A 23770-nucleotide genomic window follows, 5' to 3' on the forward strand; every position below is an offset into this window, starting at 1 on the left:
AGGAAACATCTAAGAATAGTGCCAAACAGAGGTAATGACAGTCAGAGGAATAGTTCAGCATCCCTCGACGGCTGCCATTTTATGTGACCTCCTGCTTTCAAGCTGACCAGTGCTGACATGCAGTTGAAAATTGTATCTAGTGTCTCTAGCCCCTAGAGACCGAGGGACCAGACTGGACATGACAATTCAGTACAGAAGTGGGCCCTTGATCAGTGAATCCTGGTCCTAGGAAAAACACTGAAACATCCAACTAATGAAATAAGAAAGGCTGTCCCATTAACTGCTGTTTACTCACCTGAGTAACAAGGCCCTCTAGCCACCACTGTTATCTCTTTCTGATGCTTGCAAGCAGCTCTCCTGAGAAAGCATTCATTTTGGTAAGTGTCTCCATTTGAACCACAAACAGGAATATATTTTGTGTGACACTGCAAGGGAGAGAGAAAAATCAAGGAAAAGAAATTATTTACGCAACCCCGTGTACAGGTATTCAACTGGGGTGGCAACGGTGCAATCGGAGAGTTTGATTTCGTGGCTCATGGTTTCCTTCCAGAGGCCCATTCCATTCAGCTGCAAAAACAAACCACAGCAGCCCAAGGAGCAGCAGCTACAGCAGCGAGAGAGAAATGCACAAGCAGAAATTGGTATTTTCATGTTCCCAGGATGAAGAAAGCATAGCACACTTGCTGCAGGCTGCAGCCTGGCTGCCACAGGACTGAATAGAATGGCAACAAGAAAGTCCAGAAAGTTTTTTGTTTAATATTAAAGTGCCTATCCACAACGCACTGTTGCAAAAAAATAAAAAAGATAAAATCTAAATATACTGTTCATTGGTGGTTTACAAGTCGCAAAAGAGTTCTTCCTTCCTAATGGAATGTGTTCATAAATATGATACCAAGCGGCAGTTTGCTATTGTTGGAATTTTCGTATTTTAGTTTTTTGCTTTGTTTCCACACTTAATTGCTTTCACTCCCCAATTAAAGTGTTATGGTTGTTTAATAATAATACAACAGTAAAAGTGAACAAATAAGACACTCAGGAAAGGAAAGTATTATTATTAAACAACAAAGGACCCTGCCGACCACACATTTCTAAAGAGGGAATTAAAAATGGGCAAAATATTACAGATGCATCGTTTCTTAAAGATAGAATGAAAACCTGAACACAGAGTATTTTCTTCTCTCCAGATGTTAATGGAATGAAGAATGTTTCTTAGCACTGTGGCCCAAAGCAGGGGTGGACTTTGGTCTTTCAAATTTCAGCAGTACCCTGTGCAAGGCCAAAATTCACTGTGTGTGTCCCCTCCTCTCGCCTTCTGTTGTGCTCAATTCACTACTGGCCAGTGGATGTATAGAATGCTGTTGAAATGCGCACATTCCTTGGGGCCTCTTGAAGGTTTTATATATTTGATCAGGAAATGTGTACAATTCCCTCTTCATGGGCAGGTTATGTGCACATTTTCCATGAGGCCCGGAAAATGTGCATAACAGTCAGTTGTTATGCACATTAACTGTTCTATTCAGCCTCTGAAGAACAGGCTACACCAGGGCTGGATCTAGACACATCCAAGAAGCGTTTAGGTTAAGCCCATTGTAAACTCATAAAGGGAAATCCAGTAGGGAAAGACACAGCACCATCTGGTCGTCACAGTATTACATCGCATATACAACACATATAAAACACTTTTTCTTTACCAAACTAGCTGAGTCCCAGATCATACAAATGGGTACATGAGTAAAACTCTCAAACTGACAGTTTTTCAGAGGAGATCATTACTTTTGATCAGATTAGATAACAAAGGTGAAAATTCCTTACCAGAAATTGGCATGCACACGTCAAACTATCTCCTTCTTCCTTACAAACACCCCCATATTTACACGATGATTCATCACATACTCTCACATCCGATTCCTTTACATTTAGTTCTGAAAAAGGAAAGAAGATTTAAATAGATTATGTGCTATGCTTTTTTAAAGCAAAGTCAGTTGTGCAAAAAGGCACTTGACAGCCCCCCACCCCTTGTAATAAAAAGCAGCTTTGGGAACTTGTTTTTTATCAGAGGAATAGATGATGGAAGTGCTTAATTCTCCCCCTGCATGCCATTTTGCTGCTCAAAACCAATCTGCTCCAAGTTGTTCCCATCCCCATATTCTAGAGGCTTAAGCACAATTTTTAAACATGCACCTGAAACCTGTGGGAGGGGAGAGCAACTTGGGGGGAAAGAGTTAATTTGAAATGGAAAAATGGCTGGCAGGGAAGTGCTACGCGCCTGATTCCTTGCTCGAAATTGTTTCCCAATATTGCTTTTCATTTAAGCCAAGTAACAAAAAAATACATTTGGGGATTTATTGCACAAATTTCCTGATAATGTGCTCTTTGCCTCCACATAAAGCGAAGACTCCTAGTTCAGTGGTAGAGCATCTCAAGGTAGGCCTGAAACCCTAGAGATATGCAGCTAGATCAGGGGTCTACAAGCTTATAGAATGATGGGCCGGTCCACACACCATCCATCTTCTGGGTCGGAGGAGCGCCCGTGAGCACATGCTCTTTCCAGTGCTCCCCCGACCCAGACGTGTACCAGAAATAGCGTGCGCACATGTGCACGGGTGCTTCTCCGTCCCGCACGCATGCATGCACACTATTTCTGGCGCACATCCGGGTCGGAGGAATGCCCGTTCGCATGCGCACAGGCGCCATCAACCCGGAAGTCGGTCCCCATGCCACGCTGGTAAGAGTGGTCGGCAGGGGTTGCCATGAGCCGGATAGACAAGCCCTGTGGGCCGCTACCAGCCCATGGGCCTTAGGTTGCCGACCCCTGAGCTACATGGACCTGCGGTCTGACTTGGAATAAGACACCTTCTTATGAACTTCAGTTCAGTTTGTTCATTGGCTAGCAGAAGCATTGAAGCAAGGTGGGAAAGTAAGCTGGGTGGTAACTTTTAAGAAGCAGGCGCATTTCTTGCTGCAGGAAAGTAGAAAGAGAGAAGGCCAGGAATATGTGCTGCCATTCAGTTCCATGCCTATACAAGCAAGATAATAGGTCTCCCCATTTCAAAGGAATACTTGAAGGATAAAAACATTAAAAATTGACAAGCTGCCAAATACTGTGGCTAATGAGAACCAGAGACGTATCTTACAGAGACAGACAGCGCCTGTTAGGATTTGAAATGTTACGCACAAGTTGCATGTATAAAACATTCAAACACAACGGTTGCCTGTCAGTTGCCAATGCACTTCCCCCTCTGACCCTCAAACCATCTGGAAAACCCTCTTTCTCAAAGAGAAAATATCAATAATGGCGAACACTCTGCTTCAACTGTCAGTTGCTCTGGACTGCAGAAGTCAAGTGGGAAAGAGCACTCGTCTCTCATCTATCAGCCAGCGTAAGAGCAGCCACCACCACTTAGCCAAGCAAACACGCCTATAGTGTGACAAACACATATCTGGAAAACCCAGGGGTGAGGAGAGCAGCTGGGAATGAAGCTTTGCAGGTTCCCAGTTTTGGTTCTTTCAGCTTCTCGTTTTTCCAATCTTGTTGTATTCTTGTTTTGATGTTAATTTTATTGAATTTGCTTTACATTGCCATGAACTGCCTTGGGACCTTCAATGAAGGGTGGCATAAAAGTATTTAAAATAAGTAAGATTCAGTGTTGCTTTAACAATGGGAGCTATACCAGCAGGTAAGTTACATATTTGATAGCCAGATTTTAGCCTGACCAGATGATGGGGAATTAGTATCACTGTCTCAAAGTGTGCTTGAGCTGCTACTAATAAGGTACAGGGAGGGGAGAGGGAGGGAACCTAAATGCCTTGAAGGAAGATGCCATGGAAGAACAAGGCAAAGGGAAAGGCACTGAAGAAGTCCTCATACCTAATGATGTGACTGCTGGTGTTTTAAATGCAGAAAATTAGGCTACCATGAACTGCCTTTCCGCAGGAAAGGCCTCCATTTACAAGGAAGAAGAAAAAGGATAAATTTAACAAGCTAATCCCTCAAAGACTACTCCAGGGTCCTTTTGAAATGTATGTAAAGCAGAACCCGGCAAAATCTTCCTCAGAGATTAATAAAGTGCAGCCCCTGAGTGGTTTAAGACATGCCGCTACAGCTCCTGAGTACAGCAGGTTCGTATCTAATTCACTCTCACAAAGAAGAGCAGCCTTACTCCACACCTAACAGGAAAAAGGGGACCTGACCTCCCTCTGAACATGGCTTGGAAGTCACATTTTGGCACACAGAAATGAGTTGCACCGTCTTTGTTGGGGTCTGCTCTTAGCTCAGCTCTCTAAAACAACGCTAGACATTGTAGTCTTGTGAGAGTGGTGAAAACCTGTTTCTTTTGCTCCAGAGGTGGGATAGTATAGCCCACGCCAACAGCTCAGTTGAAACAAAACTACCATTTGCTGCCACCTCATCCTTGCCTCTGTTGGAAGCCATTCCAACAGGCTGCATAGAGGGAGATCTTCCACAGCTGTTGACTCCATCCTCACACCAACTCCAAGCTCAGAAGACAACCTGGATGAGGTGTCTCCATCCCCACTACCAGGGCCTTCCATACCAAACATGGCTTTACTGGACTCACTGGATTCAGAGAACTCTTCCAATGCAATCCTTGTCACCCCCTTGCTGAAAGAGCCAACGACTATGCAATATGGCAACAAACCTATAAGATCCCAAGTAGCTTCTCAGTTGAAACACAGCTAATAGCACAGGCTGGCCTTTATGAAGTCTCAGAAGGCATTTGCACCCTGCTGAAACAACAGCCTCCCTTGCTACTGGGTGAGGATCCTTAAACCAGTGATAATTCCAAAATCCTGAGCAGCAGTATAGTTATGCTCCACCTACTGAGTCCAGAGCTTGCTGATGAAGACTTTGTTTTGTCCAAACTTATCTTTATGTTGCCTATCAGAATCTGACCTCAACCTCTGTAGGAACAGCCCTACTCTTGGTGCCAAACATGGTAACATGCCAGAGGAGGGCACTACCCCAATCTCTTGTTGTACTTCAGAAGCAACATGGCAGGTGGCTACTGAAACAGAACAGGCACACAGGGCATCCAGTCCAATGAAAGTGCTGATTCTACCCCAGCTCCTCAGTCTGAACAAAGAGTTGCTCAAACAGAGACTGAGCTGCTTTCGTATCACCTTGCCTTATCTCCTGACTGCCATCCCAGTGCTCAGTAAAAACCAGTGTTGTCACCCCGGGTACACAACCTGGAGAGAAAATGTTACTTTGTGTTCACAAACAGATTGTTAGTTCACATTTTTACCCTAAAAACTGATAAACAGGGAAGGACATCTGATTAGCAAGGTGTCAGAGGGTTAGCTTGACATCTTTATTCCAAAAACTCAGCAAACAGCCAGTCTGTCAATTCCATTTTGCAATGAGAAAGTTTGACAGTTCCTCAGCAAAGATTTGCAAAAAGCATGTTCTGGGAAATTTTCCAATGAGTGGAAAACTAGGCCAACCGCACACACAAAAGTAAATAAAATATGAGGCAAAAATATATCCAAGCAAAAACCGAAAGAGGAAAGCACTGCTACTATTTGGAAGTCAAGACCAGGTTTTACACCACAATCACAGAACAATGCTCTCACATTTCCCTAGTGACAAAATAATATGTAGTTACGTATATGTAATGTAGTTAAGGAATGGAGAATCCCAGGTCCTCTAATTCAAGGCTATGAAGACTATTATGGCTTCCCCAAAGTCTGGTAATTCAAAAGTCTGGTTCATGTACACACTCCAAAAACAACTCTTTAAAAAATGTTTTTTAATTAATATTATGTTTTAACAATATGTAGCAAAACCACTGTACATCAAACATGCTTGCTTCTCATGTAAAAAGAAGAAAACAAGTCAAACAAAAAAGAAAAGGAAATGACATATAAAGGAGAGGGAGTGTGGTGCAAGAGTCTTGTGGGGGGTGCTTTGTGTGTCCACTTGCCCCTTTCTAAAATTTATTTATTGGTGTGTGTTTTCCTTTTGGAAATTATCAAATAATAAAATAAAACCAAGATTCAGAGGTGGGGTTTTTTAGTAGAGGGTATGTGTGCTGTGCCCTGTTGGTGTAGTGGTGGTGGAAATGCTGGGGGGGGGGGGAGCGAGCAAAAATGGGAGACGGGTCGAGGAGGGTCTGGGGGGGGTGAGAAATGTCCAAATTTATACCTGAAGAATCTCCCTTAGCCATGGTTAAGGTAAGACAGAGGGATATACTACTCCTGGAGAGAGAAAATGCATCAACAACGTAGCCTGCTCCCCTTTCCTTAACTGCAATTACAAGAGCCCTAGTATTATGTCTGCCCCTCAAGTACAGAGAGAACATCAAGGCTTCAACTCAATGCTCACTATGCTTATACAGTGGTACCTCAGGTTACATATGCTTCAGGTTACAGACTCCGCTAACCCAGAAATATTACCTCGGGTTAAGCACTTTGCTTCAGGATGAGAACAGAAATTGTGCTCCGGCGGCAGCAGCAGGCCCCATTAGCTAAAGTGGTGCTTCAGGTTAAGAACAGTTTCAGGTTAAGAACGGGCCTCCAGAACGAATTCTGATTTTACCCCAAGATGGCGCCGAGGTAAGACGCTCTTATCGGAGCTCAAAGAATTTTTTTAACTAAATGCCTTTGTTGCCGGCTCTCCTCCTTCTTTTGGATTTTATTTCCTTTCGCTACTTCGCTGGGCTTTTGAACATCTTATCTTATCCTCCTCGGTGCCGGGACTTAGTGAAGTTAATGAAGTTTTAACGAAGGCTCTCAGACATTCCCTCCCGGGCATTAAGGCACTCCTTTCATCAGACATCCCAAACTCGAAAGGGGTAAAACAAGGGTGTATTCTCGCTCCCTTTCTATTTAATTTATTTTTATCAGACTTGCCAGATCACCTCCAAAAAATAGAATCACATGCCCCTAAACTTAATCAGAAACCAGTTCCTCTCTTATTATACGCAGACGATGCTGTCCTACTATCATTAACGAGCTTGGGTCTGAAACGTCTTATATCTTCTCTGATCCTTTACTGCGAATGTAACAAACTCTCTATAAATTATGAGAAGACAAAAATTTTGGTCTTCTCGAATGGTTGGAAAATAGAGAAATGGAAAATAAGAGGGCAAGAAATCCAACAAGTGAAAATCTATAGGTATCTGGGAATCTTATTCCAGAGCAATTTAGGGTGGGCAAATCATCGCACAAATGCCATAAAACAGGCAAAGTGTACCTCATCAGCAGTTGCCCGTTTTTATTATCAGAAAGGTAATCAATTTATTCCTGCGGCCAATCAGATATTTCAAACAAAAGTGCAATCCCAGATATTCTATGGAATCCCGCTATGGGTCCAAGCATATAACAGTGATTTAAAAAAGATTCACTCCAGCTTTCTGAGACGTATTCTTGGACTCCCAGCTGTGATTAAATATGAAACAATGTGTGCAGAAATAGGCATACACACAATGGAATATTGGGCATGGTCCACCTCAATAAAGTACTGGTTACGCTGCCATTTTCGCTGCCCTCCATCAAGTCTGCTCGCTGATTTGCTCAAAGACTCCTATAAATCAAGATGGTATCAGTACCTCGAAAAAAAGATTGAATCTTTAGGCATCGAGCTGGAGCCCCTGTACAATTCTAATGAGCAATACATTTTCCATAATATCCAAACTAGACTAAAGGATGTCGAGAGACAAAATATTATGGCAGCTGTAAACAAAATTTGCTCCCCCATATTCTATGATTTAAATATCTTAGATAGCAGAGCCAATTACGTCACTAAATTAATAATCCCAGCCCAACGTAGGGCTTTTATGCTGGCCCGTTTGAATGTTTTTCCCTCAGCATTTGTCAGGGGAAGATATCAAAACATTCCTAGAAACAAGAGATTCTGCAGATGTTCTATGAATGTCCCGGACACTGTAGAGCATATTCTCTTTCATTGCCCATTGTACAGTATCCCACGTCAACGCGTGCTGTCCCCTCTTTTGGGTGGTCTGGAACCCCAGCAAGGTGAATATGTGGGATTCTGCCTATCCGACGTCGACCAAAGGGTAACGGCGGGGGTAGCCGAGTTTTTGGTAGCAGTCCTCCAAGGAGCAGGTTAACAACGAAAACCACTGATTTTATATGTATATATATATATATGTATGTAGCCAACTGCTGCCTTTTATATATATTTCAAAGCTTTTATATGTTATTTCCTCTTTTATGGTTTTATTTGCACAATGCCTAATAAAGGTTTGATAAGTGAATTAAGTTCTTATCCCGAGGTACCACTGTAATGGAGCTTTCAGGTTTTGTGTCAGATTAGTCTGATTAGGTCTAGAGACAGAGGAAGCTGAGCCAGTCTCTCGGTAGGATAATACTTGTTAACATATTTATACTGACCCGTTGGAACAAGCAGACTCTCTTTAAGTCTGCAACTCTTATGGTTGCTGACAAAACTCAAGGTGCTTCTCACCGACTGATGTGATTCCTTCCCCAGGCTATAATATTGTAATATTGTTTGCATTTCTAATTAAAAACTAAAGGTTGTATTACAACTGACTAAAGAAGACACATCATTGAAACTTAAATGTGCTTTACTGGCGAGACCCACACATTGAGAAGGGAGCACTGCGGACTTCAACGGAGCTTATCCTAGGGTGCATAGGATTGTAGCTACATCACGAAAAGAGGTTTAGGGTGCTAACCAGCTTTAGTTTTATTCAGAATAGACCCATTTTAATTAATGGACACGCCTAACTATTGAACATTTTCCAAAATGATATTATAAAGAGCTTATAAACCACCTACTCTCAGCAGCCAGAAGCATCGGGGGAAACTGTCAGGAGTGAACTGGTACCAAACGGTATGGGAAACAGCCTTACTGGAAAATCTAACCAACAGACTGAAACAGACACTGGGACAAATAAAAGAGAATGCCTTCACTGTATTATTGCGCTCCTTTATTACATACGTAGCCCAACAGGCCAACAACAAGAATTCACCGAAAGCATACGAATCAATATGGCTAACTTGACCCAACCATCTCTCTCTACCCTCCATCCCAAACACACGTAAACAACTATCACTGCAGTCAAATAAAGACAACCAACCATGCCCTGGCTTGCTCCACTCACCTTCTCTCATGCCAAGAAAAAATAATAAATGAATAGAAAAAGAACCTACCCAAATGACACTGACACAAAACCCCCACACATACACTAAGTCAAAGAATATAAGTTTTACCAACTCACCCCCTCTCTTTCCCCCCAACCCTATACTGCATCAAACACTAAAGTCTCACATCGAATGTAACTGATTTGTAGAAAAGACTCTACGACCTGAAAAAAGAGACAAAGCACGTACCTTTGCAACCAAAGAAAATCTTTAATAAAAATTTAATAAAAAGAATAGACATGTCTAACTTAGGTCCATTAATTTCATTGGGTCTACACGGAGTAGAACTTCGTTGGATAAATGCACAATCATTAAAGTGCTACTAGACTCTTTCTTGAAAAATTAGCCATTCTTCCTTCAATTCTCTAGTAAAATACATTGGACAGAAAATTAAAATTGGTATCTTATTAGCCAAAAATTGTATTTTCCCACATTTTATTATTATTAATCTAGATTTTCAAGATAGCCCGTAAAAGAGAACCATAAAATAGATAAAAAACATCAGAAACAAAAGCAATTATTGTAGCAACAGTAAAAATACAAAAAGCAGAAAATTTTGATGAAAATGTTTGTTTTCTTTTCTGATTTATGTAAATTTGTTTTAATATTTGAGCTTGTATGAAACATATGTTTATAGGAAAGGAATGGATATTTCTAAAAAAGGGGAAAAAACCTGTCAAAATCTGTAGAATTGAAGGTTGAAATTTTTTTTTAAAAGGGATTTCATAGGTTCCTCAATTTGATTAGACTCTATGAATACAATCCAGCACGTGCCTATCCAGAAATAAGCCCCACTAAATCAGAGAGCTTACTCCCACTTGTGGATATAAGATTAGAACCCGACTCAAACTTTAACAGACAATATCTGTGTTGATATATGCATATGATACTGTTGCCCTACCATAGTGGGACTCCATTTCTAATATCTAGCTGTGAAGTCAACACTTGGCTTCCGAACTTTGGGGGGGGGGGAGACTCACAAGGAAGCCCAATGTACACCCCTTTAAACCTACTTAATGTGTAAAAGTTGTTGAATACAACATCCACTGCCTTCTTCATTGCTTCCGAGTAAAAATATCTCAAGACATGGAAAATATGTCTTCCCAGAAATGCACTGTGTGATCACTTATTTCTGTGCAACCAAAATGTGTTGTTTCCGACATGCTTTTTAAAATGGTGTGCCTTTTCATTTATGCTCGTATCTAAATGCTTCATTTGCCAACTTAGACTGTGGAAGGCAATTTAATTCCCTTCACTACTGCGGAGAGGGAATAATTTGGCTTGATTTTGGCTTGATGTTTCTCTGAAAATACAAGGCATAAATGTCAGACTCTGCACTCTTCAATTCATATTCTTAAATACATGCACGTAGCTCCCAGTAAAGCCAAGACGACTTTTATCTTGGGAAAGTATTTTGGCTAAGAGCCAGTAATATCTTCTTTGCTAAAGTAAATCTTGGAACATAATACTGTATCATTTTCGTCCTCTTAATCAGAGAAAATGGCATTCATATTTTCTTATTAATCCTAATAATCTTCTTTTAAAGAATGAATTAGCCACCTTAGCAATGGTCTGGTAGGATAAAAACTGAAAGCTAAATCTGGAAGAAGTTAAGCATTCTTAAAGGACCAAACTCCATATTATGCTATATGTATAATGGACAGCTACATCTTCGTTTTTTATTTAATTACAGGCATGGGGAGGGAAGAGTCATGGAGAGTACAGTCTGTAGGGAGAGAAAGCTCCTTCCTCTCCTCTCCAGCTACAATTGGAATGAAAATACCCCACTCCCGCACAGCTATGATGCTTAGGAGGAAAGTTCTTGATAGTGCCAATGGGAACCTTTTTCTCAGCCTCAAGGCTGCGCCTTGCAGGGTGGGTGTGGGTGGGAGGGGCAAACCTCTTCTCCCTGCAAGCTGTGGTCCCAACTACTCCCCCAACCACATCTGAATTTAGTGAAAAGAAAAAAGATGCTGTTGAGTGCTGTGCATTCACTGTAATGTGTAGTTTGACCCTAAGCCCCACTAAATCAGCAGTACTTGAAGCACTTAAGGTTCCTTTGATTTTAATGGGATTGAAGAAGCATGCTTAACTTGCTAATGAGTAAGTCTTAAGCCTGTTGGAATTTCCAGACTCTGTGCAGAAATTATAGCATGCCATGCTGAAGTACAGGATCCAGGGTCATTCCTAGCCCATTGGCAGCAAAGGCGTGTGAAGTACATTAGTACCTTGGTTTGCAACTGTTTTGGATTACAACTGTTTTGGATTACAACCATGTCACATCCGGAAGTGCGTGCCCCTTTTTTTGGATGACAACCCATTTTTTTATTATTAAAACCATTATTTATTTATTTTTGGAGGCCCCATTGGCGAAAGCACGCCTTGGGTTACAACCTGTTTTGGTTTACAACAGGACCTCCGGAATGGATTATGGTTGTAAACCAAGGTACCACTGTATCTGCTAACTGGTTACTGGGCCATGCCCACCATGTGGGAGGTGGCGGAAGCAGTAAACTAGTACCCAGGGGAGCAGACCTTCACCTTCAGTTCATCATTGACTTTACTAGCTAAAGCCCTGTTAAGGGTGAAGGGTGTGAAGATGATTTCTAGATCCCTCCCCCAGCTCCGTTTACCACCATAGTGGATAAGTTGAAATGACTGTCCTTACCATGACAATGTTCATGAGGCTGTGGCAAAACACCCCCTGTTCTACCTGATGAAGAAAATTCCATGCAGGCTGACATCTCAAGTTGCTAGATCTCAAGCCCTTCTAATGCACTGTTGTATTACCTCCCCACAGACCAAAAACAAACATTTAAAAAAATCCTCCTTGTACTTTGGGTCAACAGCACCAGAGGAAAAATAAGGATTTTCTTGTTAAAAGTCTCTGGCCATTTTAACTTCCTCCTTATAAGACTATGGAACCTTCAATGACCAAATATTATCCACATACCCACAATCTTCTTCCCAATTGTACTATGGTCCAAAACCCTGGAAATCACCTAGGAGTTTTCCTTCCCTCTACCTCTTTCTTTCTTCTTCTAGAAGACCATCGACAGCCATGCTAACAGGGAAAAACCCAGGTTAGATTTTTCTTTGTAAAGGAAACATGATTACATTATGTAAGGAGTAAATAATAAAAAAGAATTTGCAAAATATGCACATTTTCTATACTGAAAGTCGTTCTTTCCCAACCTGGTGCCTTACAGATGTTTGGGACTCCTACTCCTAAGAGCACCTGCTGGCTGGCGCTCATGGGAGTTTAAGTCCACAACATCTGGAAGGCACAGTTGCTGCAAGTTCTGCTTCTTTTGGTCATAGTTTGCCACCCTAACAGAGCGAAACAAAAGGCCTGCAACTGGCTTTCCAATGTAGATTATTATATATTTCATAGAATCATAGTATTGTAGAGTTGGAAGGGGCCCTAAGGGCCATCGAGTCCAACCCCCTGCAATGCAGGAATCTCAACTAATGCTTCTGTGACAGGTAGCCATCTGATGTCTGCTTCAAAACCTTCAAGAAAACAGAGTCCACCATCTTCTGAGGGAGTTCATTGCCCTTACTTAGGACTTTTGGATAAGATTTCAGTTTTCTTGGGCTACCTCTGACAAAACATTCTGGGCTACCTCTGTCATGTCTAGCAAAGCTCTCCAACTGGATAAGGTGTGTCTCCTGAGCTCTCCACAAGATCAGTATCATAACATCAGATGGATAAAAGGGTTTTAAGAAAGGCACATTCTCCAATATCACCTTTATCCAGCCAACTTTAAGCAAAATTCTGGCCTCTCAGCTTCAAGTCTCTTTCACAGGTCTTAATATGCCTGTAAAAAGCAACATCAGTACTACTGAAAGATGCTTTGAATACTAACAAAAATGACACCTCTGGGCTCCTGTTATGTCCTAATGTACTTGGATTAGCAAATGTTCCAGTACCTTAATTCAGTTCAGAGTTTTATTGCTCAGAGCTTCCTGCAGAAATAGACCCACATACACAAACACTTCTGCACTGAAATACTTCTCACAAAGCTGGCCATTTCTTTCTCTTCTGAAAAAACAAGCAAAGCATCAAATGAAAGTTAAACTATATATGAAAATTCTTAGGTTTCTTTTAAAAATAAAATAAAAGTTTCTACGGTATTTATCACTCCGTTTTGCAAATTTCTTGGCAGTCTCTCTAACTGGAGCATGCAAAATTGGGGTGTGTGTGTACTTAATAATCAACAACTCTGCCTATCCGCCAGAGGCTTCAACAACTGTCCCGACTCTACTCAAGTCTCCCGCCCAGCCATCGGAACTTCATCCTAAGAGACTGATGCCCTCTGGATGGCTGTCTCCAGGCACTTTTGCGCTATAATGTGTCTCATCTGTCTGCAGTGCCGTAACCAGTCACTTCAATGCCAGAGGCAGCCTCTCAATTCCACGCACATAAGAGCTGGCACGAGTTAAGAATGGCTTATGAACTGTTGATGAAACTTGCAAGTTTTCATTGCTGAGGCTTCTCCTCTGAAGTTGCTGTGCAGAAAGACAGCTGGCTGTAACCTAATATTATAACTCCAGTTTTCTCCTCCTACAACAGCAGCAGTATCTGTGTACTTTAGGCTGTGATCCTATACCAATGTACCTGGGAATAAACGCCACTGACTTCAACAGGAATTGCATCTGAGTAGACACATATCCATGTATCTATTGGCACAGGACTATTCCTTGGCCTAATCTGCTGTCCCTACTAAACCTCAAAGCAGCAATGCAACTTGGAATAGCTTTATTGAACCTATAAATAGAGGTGGCACTGGTCAGAATCCTCTACAATCCATATTTTCCCCAATAAGTAATAATCAGTCATACATTTGGTTTCTGGGTACAAGCCTCAATAAGTGGTTTCCCTAAGGGTATATGAATCAATATGCCTTGCATGTAGTAATGTTTTGTATGTTCAGTGTACAAGATGATCCTGCACTGGTTTGAATAGTTAGTGTTTGGTGTTTATGGATGGAAGCTCCACTCATGTAATGGAGCACAGGGAAGGATCTACAGGGGAGAGGAGAGGGAAGTCCATTTCACTTGTACAAAAGCAGCTTTAGATACAAGCCTACATTTGTCCTGCTATTGTTACAAATATTATCTTTTAAAAAACAACTTTTAATCTACTATTCAGTATGAAAAGCAAACGTTACACAAGTTGGCTTCATTCTGACAGCTATTACTTGATGCTCACTTTTTGCACCCTTAGGTGCAAAAGCTCTCCCACTGGGTTGTGTCCAGTATAGGTGCTAACTATAGCCCCACTCTAGTCACTCAAATGCCAATCGGACGCAAAAATCCTGAAGCATTTATTCATAGTGCGGATAGGAGTACCTGCTGGCCTTTATGATTTCCAGTGATCTAGAAGACATGCAAATGAAACTGGCAAAATCTCTGGAAGCAGTAAAATAAAATCAGGGGAGGGAGAGAAACTCCCTCAAGAAGAATATGAGAGGTCTCAACAAATCAGTAGAAAGTCCCTTATTCAAAGCGGCCATCACCACACATCTTTAAGTGGTGAATTCTACGAGTGCATTGTGCAATGCGTGATGAAGTACTTCCTGTTGCCTGTACTAAACCGATTCCCAATCAGTCTCATTGAATGGCTTCCCCATTCTTATGTTATCAGAGAGGGAGAAATTCTTCCTGCTGCTAATGGAGTATGCTCTGCAAGAGAGAGGAACTGTCAGTCCTCTGAACGTCCCCTAATTAAAGCAATGGGTGCCCAAGCCAGAAACTAACTAGAACTTAAGAAACTCAAAGTGGCTTTCAAGAGGTATCTTTTCATATTCAGCTCCTTCCCTCACACCGATACCAGCTCTCTGCCTTTTCTTATTATCAGAGTCTCACTTTATTCCTGCTCATCGGTCTTGCTCTCTCTTCTGGTCTGATGCGTTGCCATTATTACTTGTTCAGCTGTCTCCCACGTGTAACGCTTCAAGAGCATTAGCTAAGTAGCATATTCTCATTGACTGGCAAAGACATTTACCTCCTGAAGAGGTAAAAAAAAAAGCTACATGGAAATTGATGAAGGACAGAAATGGCACTGGAAAAGCTTGAAAGCCATAAGGGGGGTAGGAGAGATAAACCTGCAGATGGGCACAGTGGCATTTATAAAGATGCTCTTACAGCTTAAAGTGCATTTTTTTGCATCAAGGGAGCCATGAGCCTCTCTTTCTGTGAATGGTGAATTGTGGAGGTATACGGGTTCCCATTATGCAGACGTTTCACATATGAGCTGGAAGAAGAGTAGTGACTAGATTAGCAGACTGAACTATGAATCAGAAAGGCCCCGTCTGCATCTTTCTTCTGGCATTAATTCATTAGATGGCTTTAGAACAAATCTGTTTTCCTCAGCTTCCCACACCACCACTACTATTGGGGGTTTGGGATAATGGTATTGCCCAACCATGCAGGACTGGCATGGATTCCTTGCAAGAATTACAAGATAATGTGTGCTAAGCACTTTGGCTGCAATCCTATATCCACAAAGCCGGGAGGAAGCCCCACTGAACTCATAGAATAGATATACATTGGACAGCACTTTTTGAGCGTGCTGAAGCACCAGGTGAACACAAATTATAGGATTTTTTTAGGACCAAAGCAAAATAAAATGGCAAGCAAAAATTATAGAATTGAGGTATAAGAAGAGAGCCAAAGGACAGAAGCAGTATTTATTTGCTAATCAAAAAAGGTTTTCAGTTTTTGCTTTATAAATCTACTGTTTCTGTTTTCTTAAAGGAAGCCAACAGAGTAATCCAAACCTTTGATCCTGCATGTTGGAGGAAGTTTGGAGGCGACAGATATGTCATTCCAAGCCTCTCTATTTGTCCCTCAGGTGTCTCCCACTGTCCCCAGACCACATCCTTCACCAGTCCTGTGCTGCGTTGCTCTTAAGTGTGTTTACCTTACTGGCTTGCTTAACCGTGATAATGCATCTTGCTTGCCTGAGTCCATAGAAAGAAAGTTGGATAGAAACCTCCAATTTATGTGTGGCTGGAATGGAAGACACAAGATTTACCCACCCGGGAAGAATGGCAGATGAAGTTGATGGACTATATGGAACTGGTGAAAATGACTGGCAGAACCCAAGACCAGGGAGAAGAGTCGGTGGAAGAAGATTAGAAAAAAATTAAAGACTATTTACAGAAATACTGTAAAATTAATGTTAGAAAAATGTTGGAATGAAGTTATATGGCTTTAGTAGAAATGTTATAAGGAATTAAGTACAGATAGGTTAATAGAGCATTAAAGGAAAAATAAGGTTAGAATGAATTAAGATAATTATAGGATAGAAAACAGGAAGATGGAAAGGAATTGCTGAAATAATTAACAGAAGTGGAATACAAAAAGGGAGGTGTGAGGAGGTCGTGGAAATAAGTGAATGAAAGATGGGATAATGAGATTGTTTGATTTATTTTATTGTTATTGTTTTGTTTTGTTTTGTTCATTTGATGTGTTGTATTGTATTGTCTTTTTAGTGTTTTAAGTTTTTTGAAAAATAATAAATATTATTTTTTTAAAAATGGAATGTAACCTACCAAACAACGGGAAGACCCACATCTCTTGCTCCTTCCATGTTTGCCTAGGGCCCTAGTCATCACCTGCATGAAGTCTCCAGAAGGTTCCCCATAAAGGAATGCTGCCTCCGGACTGAGAAAGGTTCCCCACTCCTGGCTCAAATCTTTTCCTATTCCATGTAAACTTGGGTGGAAATTCTAAAGGCACATCACTCTTTCTCCACAGATATTTTTTCCCTACAGAGAAGAACCATTTGCATGTCATACTGAATATGGAGTAATTGAGGTTCTATTAGGCATCCTAGGGCTGGCAAGTATCAGGCAGGTGGGCAGATGACCAGCCACAACAAGATGGAAGGCAGGCTGGGATAAGCAGTCAAGTAGTCCTGCAGTAGATGAGGATAGCGTGGTGGCTTCCCCTTCCCTCAACCTGCTGCCCAGGCGGAGGAGCAATTATCAATCTGAGGGCTTTATTCCATGCAGGAAGGACTCACTAGTGTCACCTGATTTTCAGGCCCAAGAGGATTCTCTAGCTGGGAAGATAGGATCTCAGCTCAACTACCTCCAGTTCCATCCACAAACAGCAGTCTCACAAGTCTCTGGTGCCTCCAGACCCCATTCTATGCCATACATGTGAACAGGCCTTAAACCAACAAATTAACAGATTTTTACGAAGACGAAGAATAAAGTTTGTGTGACAACTTAAAAGCGGTCAGTCTGGAAGCTCCTTTGACAACTCTGCTGCTTAATAATACAGACATGTCTATGAGGAAAATGGATACAAAAATCCAATTTTAAATTCTGCCTGCTACATATCCCAGTGACGGAGATGTTCTTTTCGCTGAAAAAGGTAACAAACTTTCCATCTTATGTAACTAACCCTGTTTCCCCCCGCCGATTCAAGTCAAGATGAATAGAGAATAAAAGAGAACAAAACCTTTTGAACAATAGTGTTCAATCTCTAAAAAGAATATTAAAATGGTAATTCAAAACACAATGTGCTTCTTCTACATTGTATTCCAATTACCCGAAAGTACTAAATTATAACTTCTGTATACATGGGAGGCATATGTAATTAAGTTATTCTCCTGACAGGTTTATTCATCTATAATATCTAAATAAAGGCCAGTTTGTCACTGCTTTATATCATATGGATACAAATGGTGTTATTTAGAACAAGACTAATTTATCTGGATAGCTCCCTCAATATTTTAATGTAGAATTTATGTATTCTATATAGCAGTAACTTTATGTAGCAGTGATGGAAAACCTCAGAAAGTAAATCTTTTCACAAGCCTTTCTTCTGCCTCACTTCATGACATGGTAAGTATCTCCCTGAGAAATCCCCCGGTGTCTCTTGGGCTTTTATACATTTACTGACATGATCTGCTTGCAAGTTCCTACTGCTCCTCTGCAATAAACACACAGTGACCAGCCCAAAGAGCAGGTTCCAAATATAGTATTGAGAAACAATACAGACTTTTCTTGCATCACAAAGGCTCTGAATAGTGGTAATAAAACACAAGCAATCCATGTCTAAATGGCACAAGTATCTCTCGGCATCAAAACAGACTGCTTGTTCACAAATACACAGAATCCTAGAATTGTAGAGTTGGAAGGGACGACAAGGGTCATCTAGTCCAACCCCCTGAAATGCAGAAATCTTTTGTCCAACATAGGGCTCAAACCCTGAGATTAAGAGTCTCATGCTCTACTGACTATGTTTTGTTCTCCTTTAAAGCAGAGGACCTGTTGATGTTTTCAGTGTGCTTGAGATTTTTAAAAACAAAATGCTTTATTTTTGCTTGATTAAATGTAGGGATTTAGGCACCAGTGCTATACTCCATTAGAAATTAAATTCAGTTCACATTTAAAGGTGACTCTGTCAGATCTGCACTTTCCAAAATAATATGCAAACTGAAGACAGAGCTATCCATTTAAATCCACACTTAACCAAATTTTGTTATGCAGTTCCTCCAGTATTTACAAAAATGCATATATTAGGGGAAATAACTTTCAGGCATTGAGTAAAGTTATTCCACCTGACATCCTTAAGATAAAAAATATTAATATCATTCTTGATTTCTCCCTCAGATTACATGCAAGTCATCACATTAGCCGGCATGAGATTTTGTAGGTTCTGAAGACAGCCTAGGGCACCCAAAAATGTTACGATTTGAGCAAACTGTTTCATTTATACACCTGAGCCCAATCTAAATTTCTGGAAAATGATTATGCTAACCAGTGTTAAGTCTGGTTCACACATGCACACTTGTCACCTGTTGACCCTACTATCAAGTGGTGACTTGCGTGTGGGAATAAGCCCAGGACCGAACCACCTCACATCACTTCTTTTTCAATTAAGTTTTTTCTGCAGTGACTATGAGTCTTCAAATGATAAAACATACATGTGTGGATAAACTTATTAGTTGGGTTCAAATGGAGTCTCTTAGTTGAGCCTCTCCTAACCCCCCCCCCCAAACCACAAACACAACCCTTTCCACCATAACTGCTGCCTTTTACTCTTTGCAGCAGTGCTGACAGGAATCCCGATCAAAGAGGTACACAGTGTTACATGTCACAACATCTCAGGCACTTAATAAGGCACACAAAATCTTTTCTGTTTGCGCATAAAATAATCTGTAAAGTCAACCGCTTATCATGGTTAAAAAGAGGAAAGCCAGCTTCAAGAATCTCCTTAGAAACATCATCATCATCATCTTGCCCATTTTCCAACTAAAATATGCCAGGAACAGAAGGCCTCTCTATCTGGCCCCCAGGACTATTCCCAGGCCCCCCCAGGTGCGGGGAGGTCAAGCCAAGCCAAGCACCATGGGCTCATTCACCTGGTCATCTTTCAATGCCTTAACAATGCCCTTCCGCTGTCTGCATAGGACAAAAAAAGTCTGCACAAAAGGAGTGGACACGAATCTGACCCAAAAGCCCGGCAAAAATGAAAATCCTCCAAGAGAACATTTCAGTCTCCTAGGATACTCAGCTGATGATCTCAGGGTAACAATACTTCTTTCACCATGAGATCGTAAAACTACCATTCTTCAGAAATATTTTTTTTCCATGCATTTAGTTCTTAATCAGGGGCATGGGTTCATCATAATTTTTTATTCTGTGCTGGGTGTTAAATGAGCATAGCATGGTTGGTAGAAATATTTATCACCACCATTACTCTTAATTAGATTTATATAATATAAATATAATTAGATTTAATAAACATGTCCTTGGTGGCTTACAAAAAAATATTAAAAACACAGCATACAATAATTTTCTTTTTTTAGGCCAGCAAAAGAAAAGAAAAAAAAAACTTCCTTGCATACATGGAACATTCAATAATTTACATACCAGAATAAAAAACACAATTTAGAAGCATGGGTGAATTTTTAAAAGTCCAACTGTTGCTGAAAGGACCATGGAGAAGGTGCCTCTCTGGAGAGGATGTTCCATGGCTGAGGTGCCAGTACTGAGAAGCCCTTTCTTTGGCAGCCACCCGCCACACTTCATGTGGAGAGCAGGACCTCCAAGAAGGATCTTAGAATTCAGGAAGGCATAGGTAAAGGTAAAGGGACCCCTGAACATTAGGTCCAGTCGTGGCCGACTCTGGGGTTGCGGCGCTCAGTTCGCTTTATTGGCCGAGGGAGCCAGCGTACAGCTTCCCAGTCATGTGGCCAGCATGACTAAGCCGCTTCTGGTGAACCAGAGCAGCGCACGGAAACGCTGTTTACCTTCCCGCTGGAGGGGTACCTATTTATCTACTTGCACTTTGATGTGCTTTTGAACTGCTAGGTTGGCAGGAGCAGGGACCGAGCAACGGGAGCTCACCCCGTTGAGAGGATTCGAACTGCCAACCTTCTGATCAGCAAGTCCTAGGCTCTGTGGTTTAACCTACAGCGCCACCCGCATCCTTCAGGAAGGCATACTGCATTACAATTGTTGCTCTTTTGAATGGGTCGCCATTCTTATATCGTATACTTCGGACCTTTGCATGAAAATATCAAGAGATAATATGGACTTTTAGCATTTCCTAGCATCTACCCTCACTGTTTTTATTTTCCTCTTTGTGCCCCTGTGCAGATCTCCCAAGCTGAGAATAACACTTCATGCTTCTGATGGTTGTAGTCTTATGAAAGCTTATGCCACAATAAATTTGTTGGTCTTTAAGGTGCAATAGTATGCTTTGTTTTTCTGCTGCAACAGATGAAATACAGCTACCCAACTTGGAATCAGCTTAGCACTGAATTTACTGCTGGAGTACATATTCCTGTTTGAAGACACTAACTGTGAATACCCCCTAGGTTTTCTGACAAGCATGCTAGAGGCGTAACATGCTTTTATTTTATTTTTATTGCTTTGTATCGTTTTACAATCTGGTTTATTCTTCTGTTAACTCATTATAGAGTTTCTCATGTAACCAGAGCTCTGAATCTGTAAAAGTATTTCAGTAGCCAAATGGTAAGTCTGTTCACACAAACAGACTGATACAAGTAAGACCAAGAGAACCTTATTCTACAGGAGGGATCTAAAACTGATAAACGAAAAACACTTCTTTTTTTCTACATTTCTGCCAATAAAAAATGACAGAAGCTGAATTTACTTAATGCTCAGTTTCGACAAGCTCATACAAAACTGATATATAAAGTATTATTTGGTCTGATGAAGCTTGTAAGGCTACGGCAAATTTACTAGGAATTTCAGAAGCAGGTCCCACTAAAAAAATATATTAAGCACTGGGTTCATAACGGATGGCATCATGTTACAGATATATCATCTAGTTTTTATTTCCAAAACACTTTAACATGACAACACAAAATGGAACATGTAGAGAAAGAGGTCTGGATATGCAGACAGGAGCTGGCTTATTTCCAAGTGCCTCTAACTCAGTTCTGTGGGTCAAAGTAAATAGGTTACAATCAGGAACATACCAGGGTAAAAAGAAGGTAAAACATTATCTTCTCCCCAAACACTGTCATCTCCAGCAATAAGAATTTCTCCCATTTTAGAGAATGCTTCCATTCACTCCTATGGGATGGGAGAAAATGAGGCACCACTGCACGAGGTGGCGGTGTTATAATAGTGCAAAAACCCACCTAGTATTCCTAAAAAATGGTAGCCAAGTTTCCACGGAAAAGGCTCCAATATGGTACTGATAGCAGCAGCCTCTTCCTAGGTAGCCTGCAATTTCTACACTGTCAAATTCTACCGTAATTTTATCCTGTTTTGCTAGTCTGTTTGGTTGTTTCAGTCTAGACTGCATATCAGAATTATGAACACGCTTCAGAATAACAACCAATTAATAATTCCCACACATAATCCAACCGATACTAATGCATGACGAGGTTTTCAAGCTGAAGGGAAGACTCCTTGCAAATGAAGCTGCTTGATTGTTGATTAAGATGTTTCCCTAAACCCTGCACTTAATAACAACTTGTGATCACTTGCTTGGATAACATGTGATAACATGCTTGCTTGGCAAACTCTAGTCCAGAATAAAAAGCATTGAGCTTGTTTTGTACTCTGCAGGATAAGACACAGCCCAGAAGAAAGCTTTCCAGACCTGGCCCATTGTGGATTTCCATTCAGTCCTAGACTAGAGCTGTAAATTTTGCTCAGACATATTTACTCTCCAAAACCACTCAGTAGTTTGATGGCTTCACAATGTGTCCTCAGTTGCTCTGACTTTTTTGTTGGCATCCATCTGTCTTAAGAGACAACTGAGTGCACCTCCTGGGGTGAAGTCAAATCGCTGAAGAATCACAGCAACTGCTGTGGCTGCAGAGACCAGTAACTTGTAACTGCTGCCTCCCACATTGTTTTTGCTGTGTTAGCAGCACCAAAGTGACCTCTCTGGGACACAAGCCTGGGCAGGGTGTATGGAGGTCCTGGGCTGCCCAGATGGCAATCCACAAATCCCTGCCTCAGTGATGCAATCCAAAGGAGAGCAATGTGTTTGGCACCAGCTTGCTGGCAGGAGTTGCTGAAAGGCGGCATACAAGATGCCATCCAACTGCCTTAGGGACTCCATTCCAGATTTGTGTAGGATTTACTCCTTAGCATTTTCTTCTTCCAAAGATGTCCTGCAAGTCAGCAGGTACAGATTTTTCCACAGGGTTTACTCCCGAAGCCTTTTTCACAAATGAGTATAGCTGCAAGGCAGCAGAGGCTTAGGATCCAAGTTTTCCTTCTCTTAGATGGGCTACCTTCCCAGGTTGATGAGCCCCATCTGCCCCCACTTCCCTCTACAGCTCATGCAGAAACTGCCTTCTTGATCGTTGGACCCACTATTGGTCTCAATCTGCCAGAGCCTGTCTTTGCATGCAGGAGAAGTCCCTAACTCACCAAGTATTTGAGAGCCATCAGCTACCCTCACCTGGTTTAGCCAGCCTTTCCCGAGGTGTGGCTTCTGTTACATGTTGACGGCTTCTAGGAGCCACAGGTGGGAACTGAGTACAGGATGGAGACCAAAGGTGGACAAACTACCCCAGAAGAAGCACAACATGTCCCCCACCAGAGGTACTCCCCTCTCCTAACACCCCATACACATAGTTGCTCTGACTACTGAGACACAAACTAATTTTAATGTACATTGAATCCAACTATGGCAGTCAATGAGGTATGAGATCAGGAAAGAAATACAGTATCTAAATAGACACAGAGTAAAGTTGTCACTGTAGATTAAATTACTAATCAACAAGCAAGATATATCTGAAAGTACTCTTTGTATTGTTTTAGATTAGCTGTCCTCTTTAAATAAGCTGCCATGCCTTTTCTCCCTGTTGTTCTTATAAGCCTGCAAGTTGCCATTATATGCCTACCATGTTTTTCTGAGGTCTTTTGAAAGGCTCAGAATACCACTTGCTGCTAAACAGGAGAGGGAAGGAGGAAAATTTGCATGGAGAAGTAGGCAAACTGCATGAGAGGCACTTAACAATCCCCTCTGGCTGCTGTTCCTTGGCATGCATTTCTTGCATCATACAGCAAAGTAGCTGGGGGAGGAAAAGGGTTGCAGAGAAAAGCAGTGAGGAAGGGAAGAGTTAAACACCCCTCTCCTGTCAGTGCTACCCAGCAAATGT

At 41.4% G+C, this 23770-nt stretch overlaps 2 protein-coding genes across 6 annotated transcripts in view; one reads left to right on the top strand and one right to left on the bottom strand.

Annotated features, from left to right (window-relative positions):
- ABITRAM (actin binding transcription modulator) overlaps positions 1–23770 on the top strand; it is a 180525-nt gene that overhangs the window by 88961 nt on the left and 67794 nt on the right. The window lies entirely within an intron of this gene.
- Positions 1–23770, bottom strand: part of TMEFF1 (transmembrane protein with EGF like and two follistatin like domains 1) — a 106368-nt gene that overhangs the window by 41877 nt on the left and 40721 nt on the right. For all 5 annotated transcript variants that reach the window (XM_083519513.1, XM_083519511.1, XM_083519509.1 and 2 more), the window contains 2 exons: positions 1813–1922; positions 296–425 (listed from right to left, as the gene is read on the bottom strand). In XM_083519513.1, the coding sequence (XP_083375639.1) occupies positions 296–425; positions 1813–1922 (240 nt within the window). The remainder of the gene's footprint in view (positions 1–295; positions 426–1812; positions 1923–23770) is intronic.

The sequence above is a fragment of the Podarcis liolepis genome (genome assembly GCF_965112155.1).
Source record: "Podarcis liolepis genome assembly, chromosome: 8".
Lineage (NCBI taxonomy): Eukaryota > Metazoa > Chordata > Lepidosauria > Squamata > Lacertidae > Podarcis > Podarcis liolepis.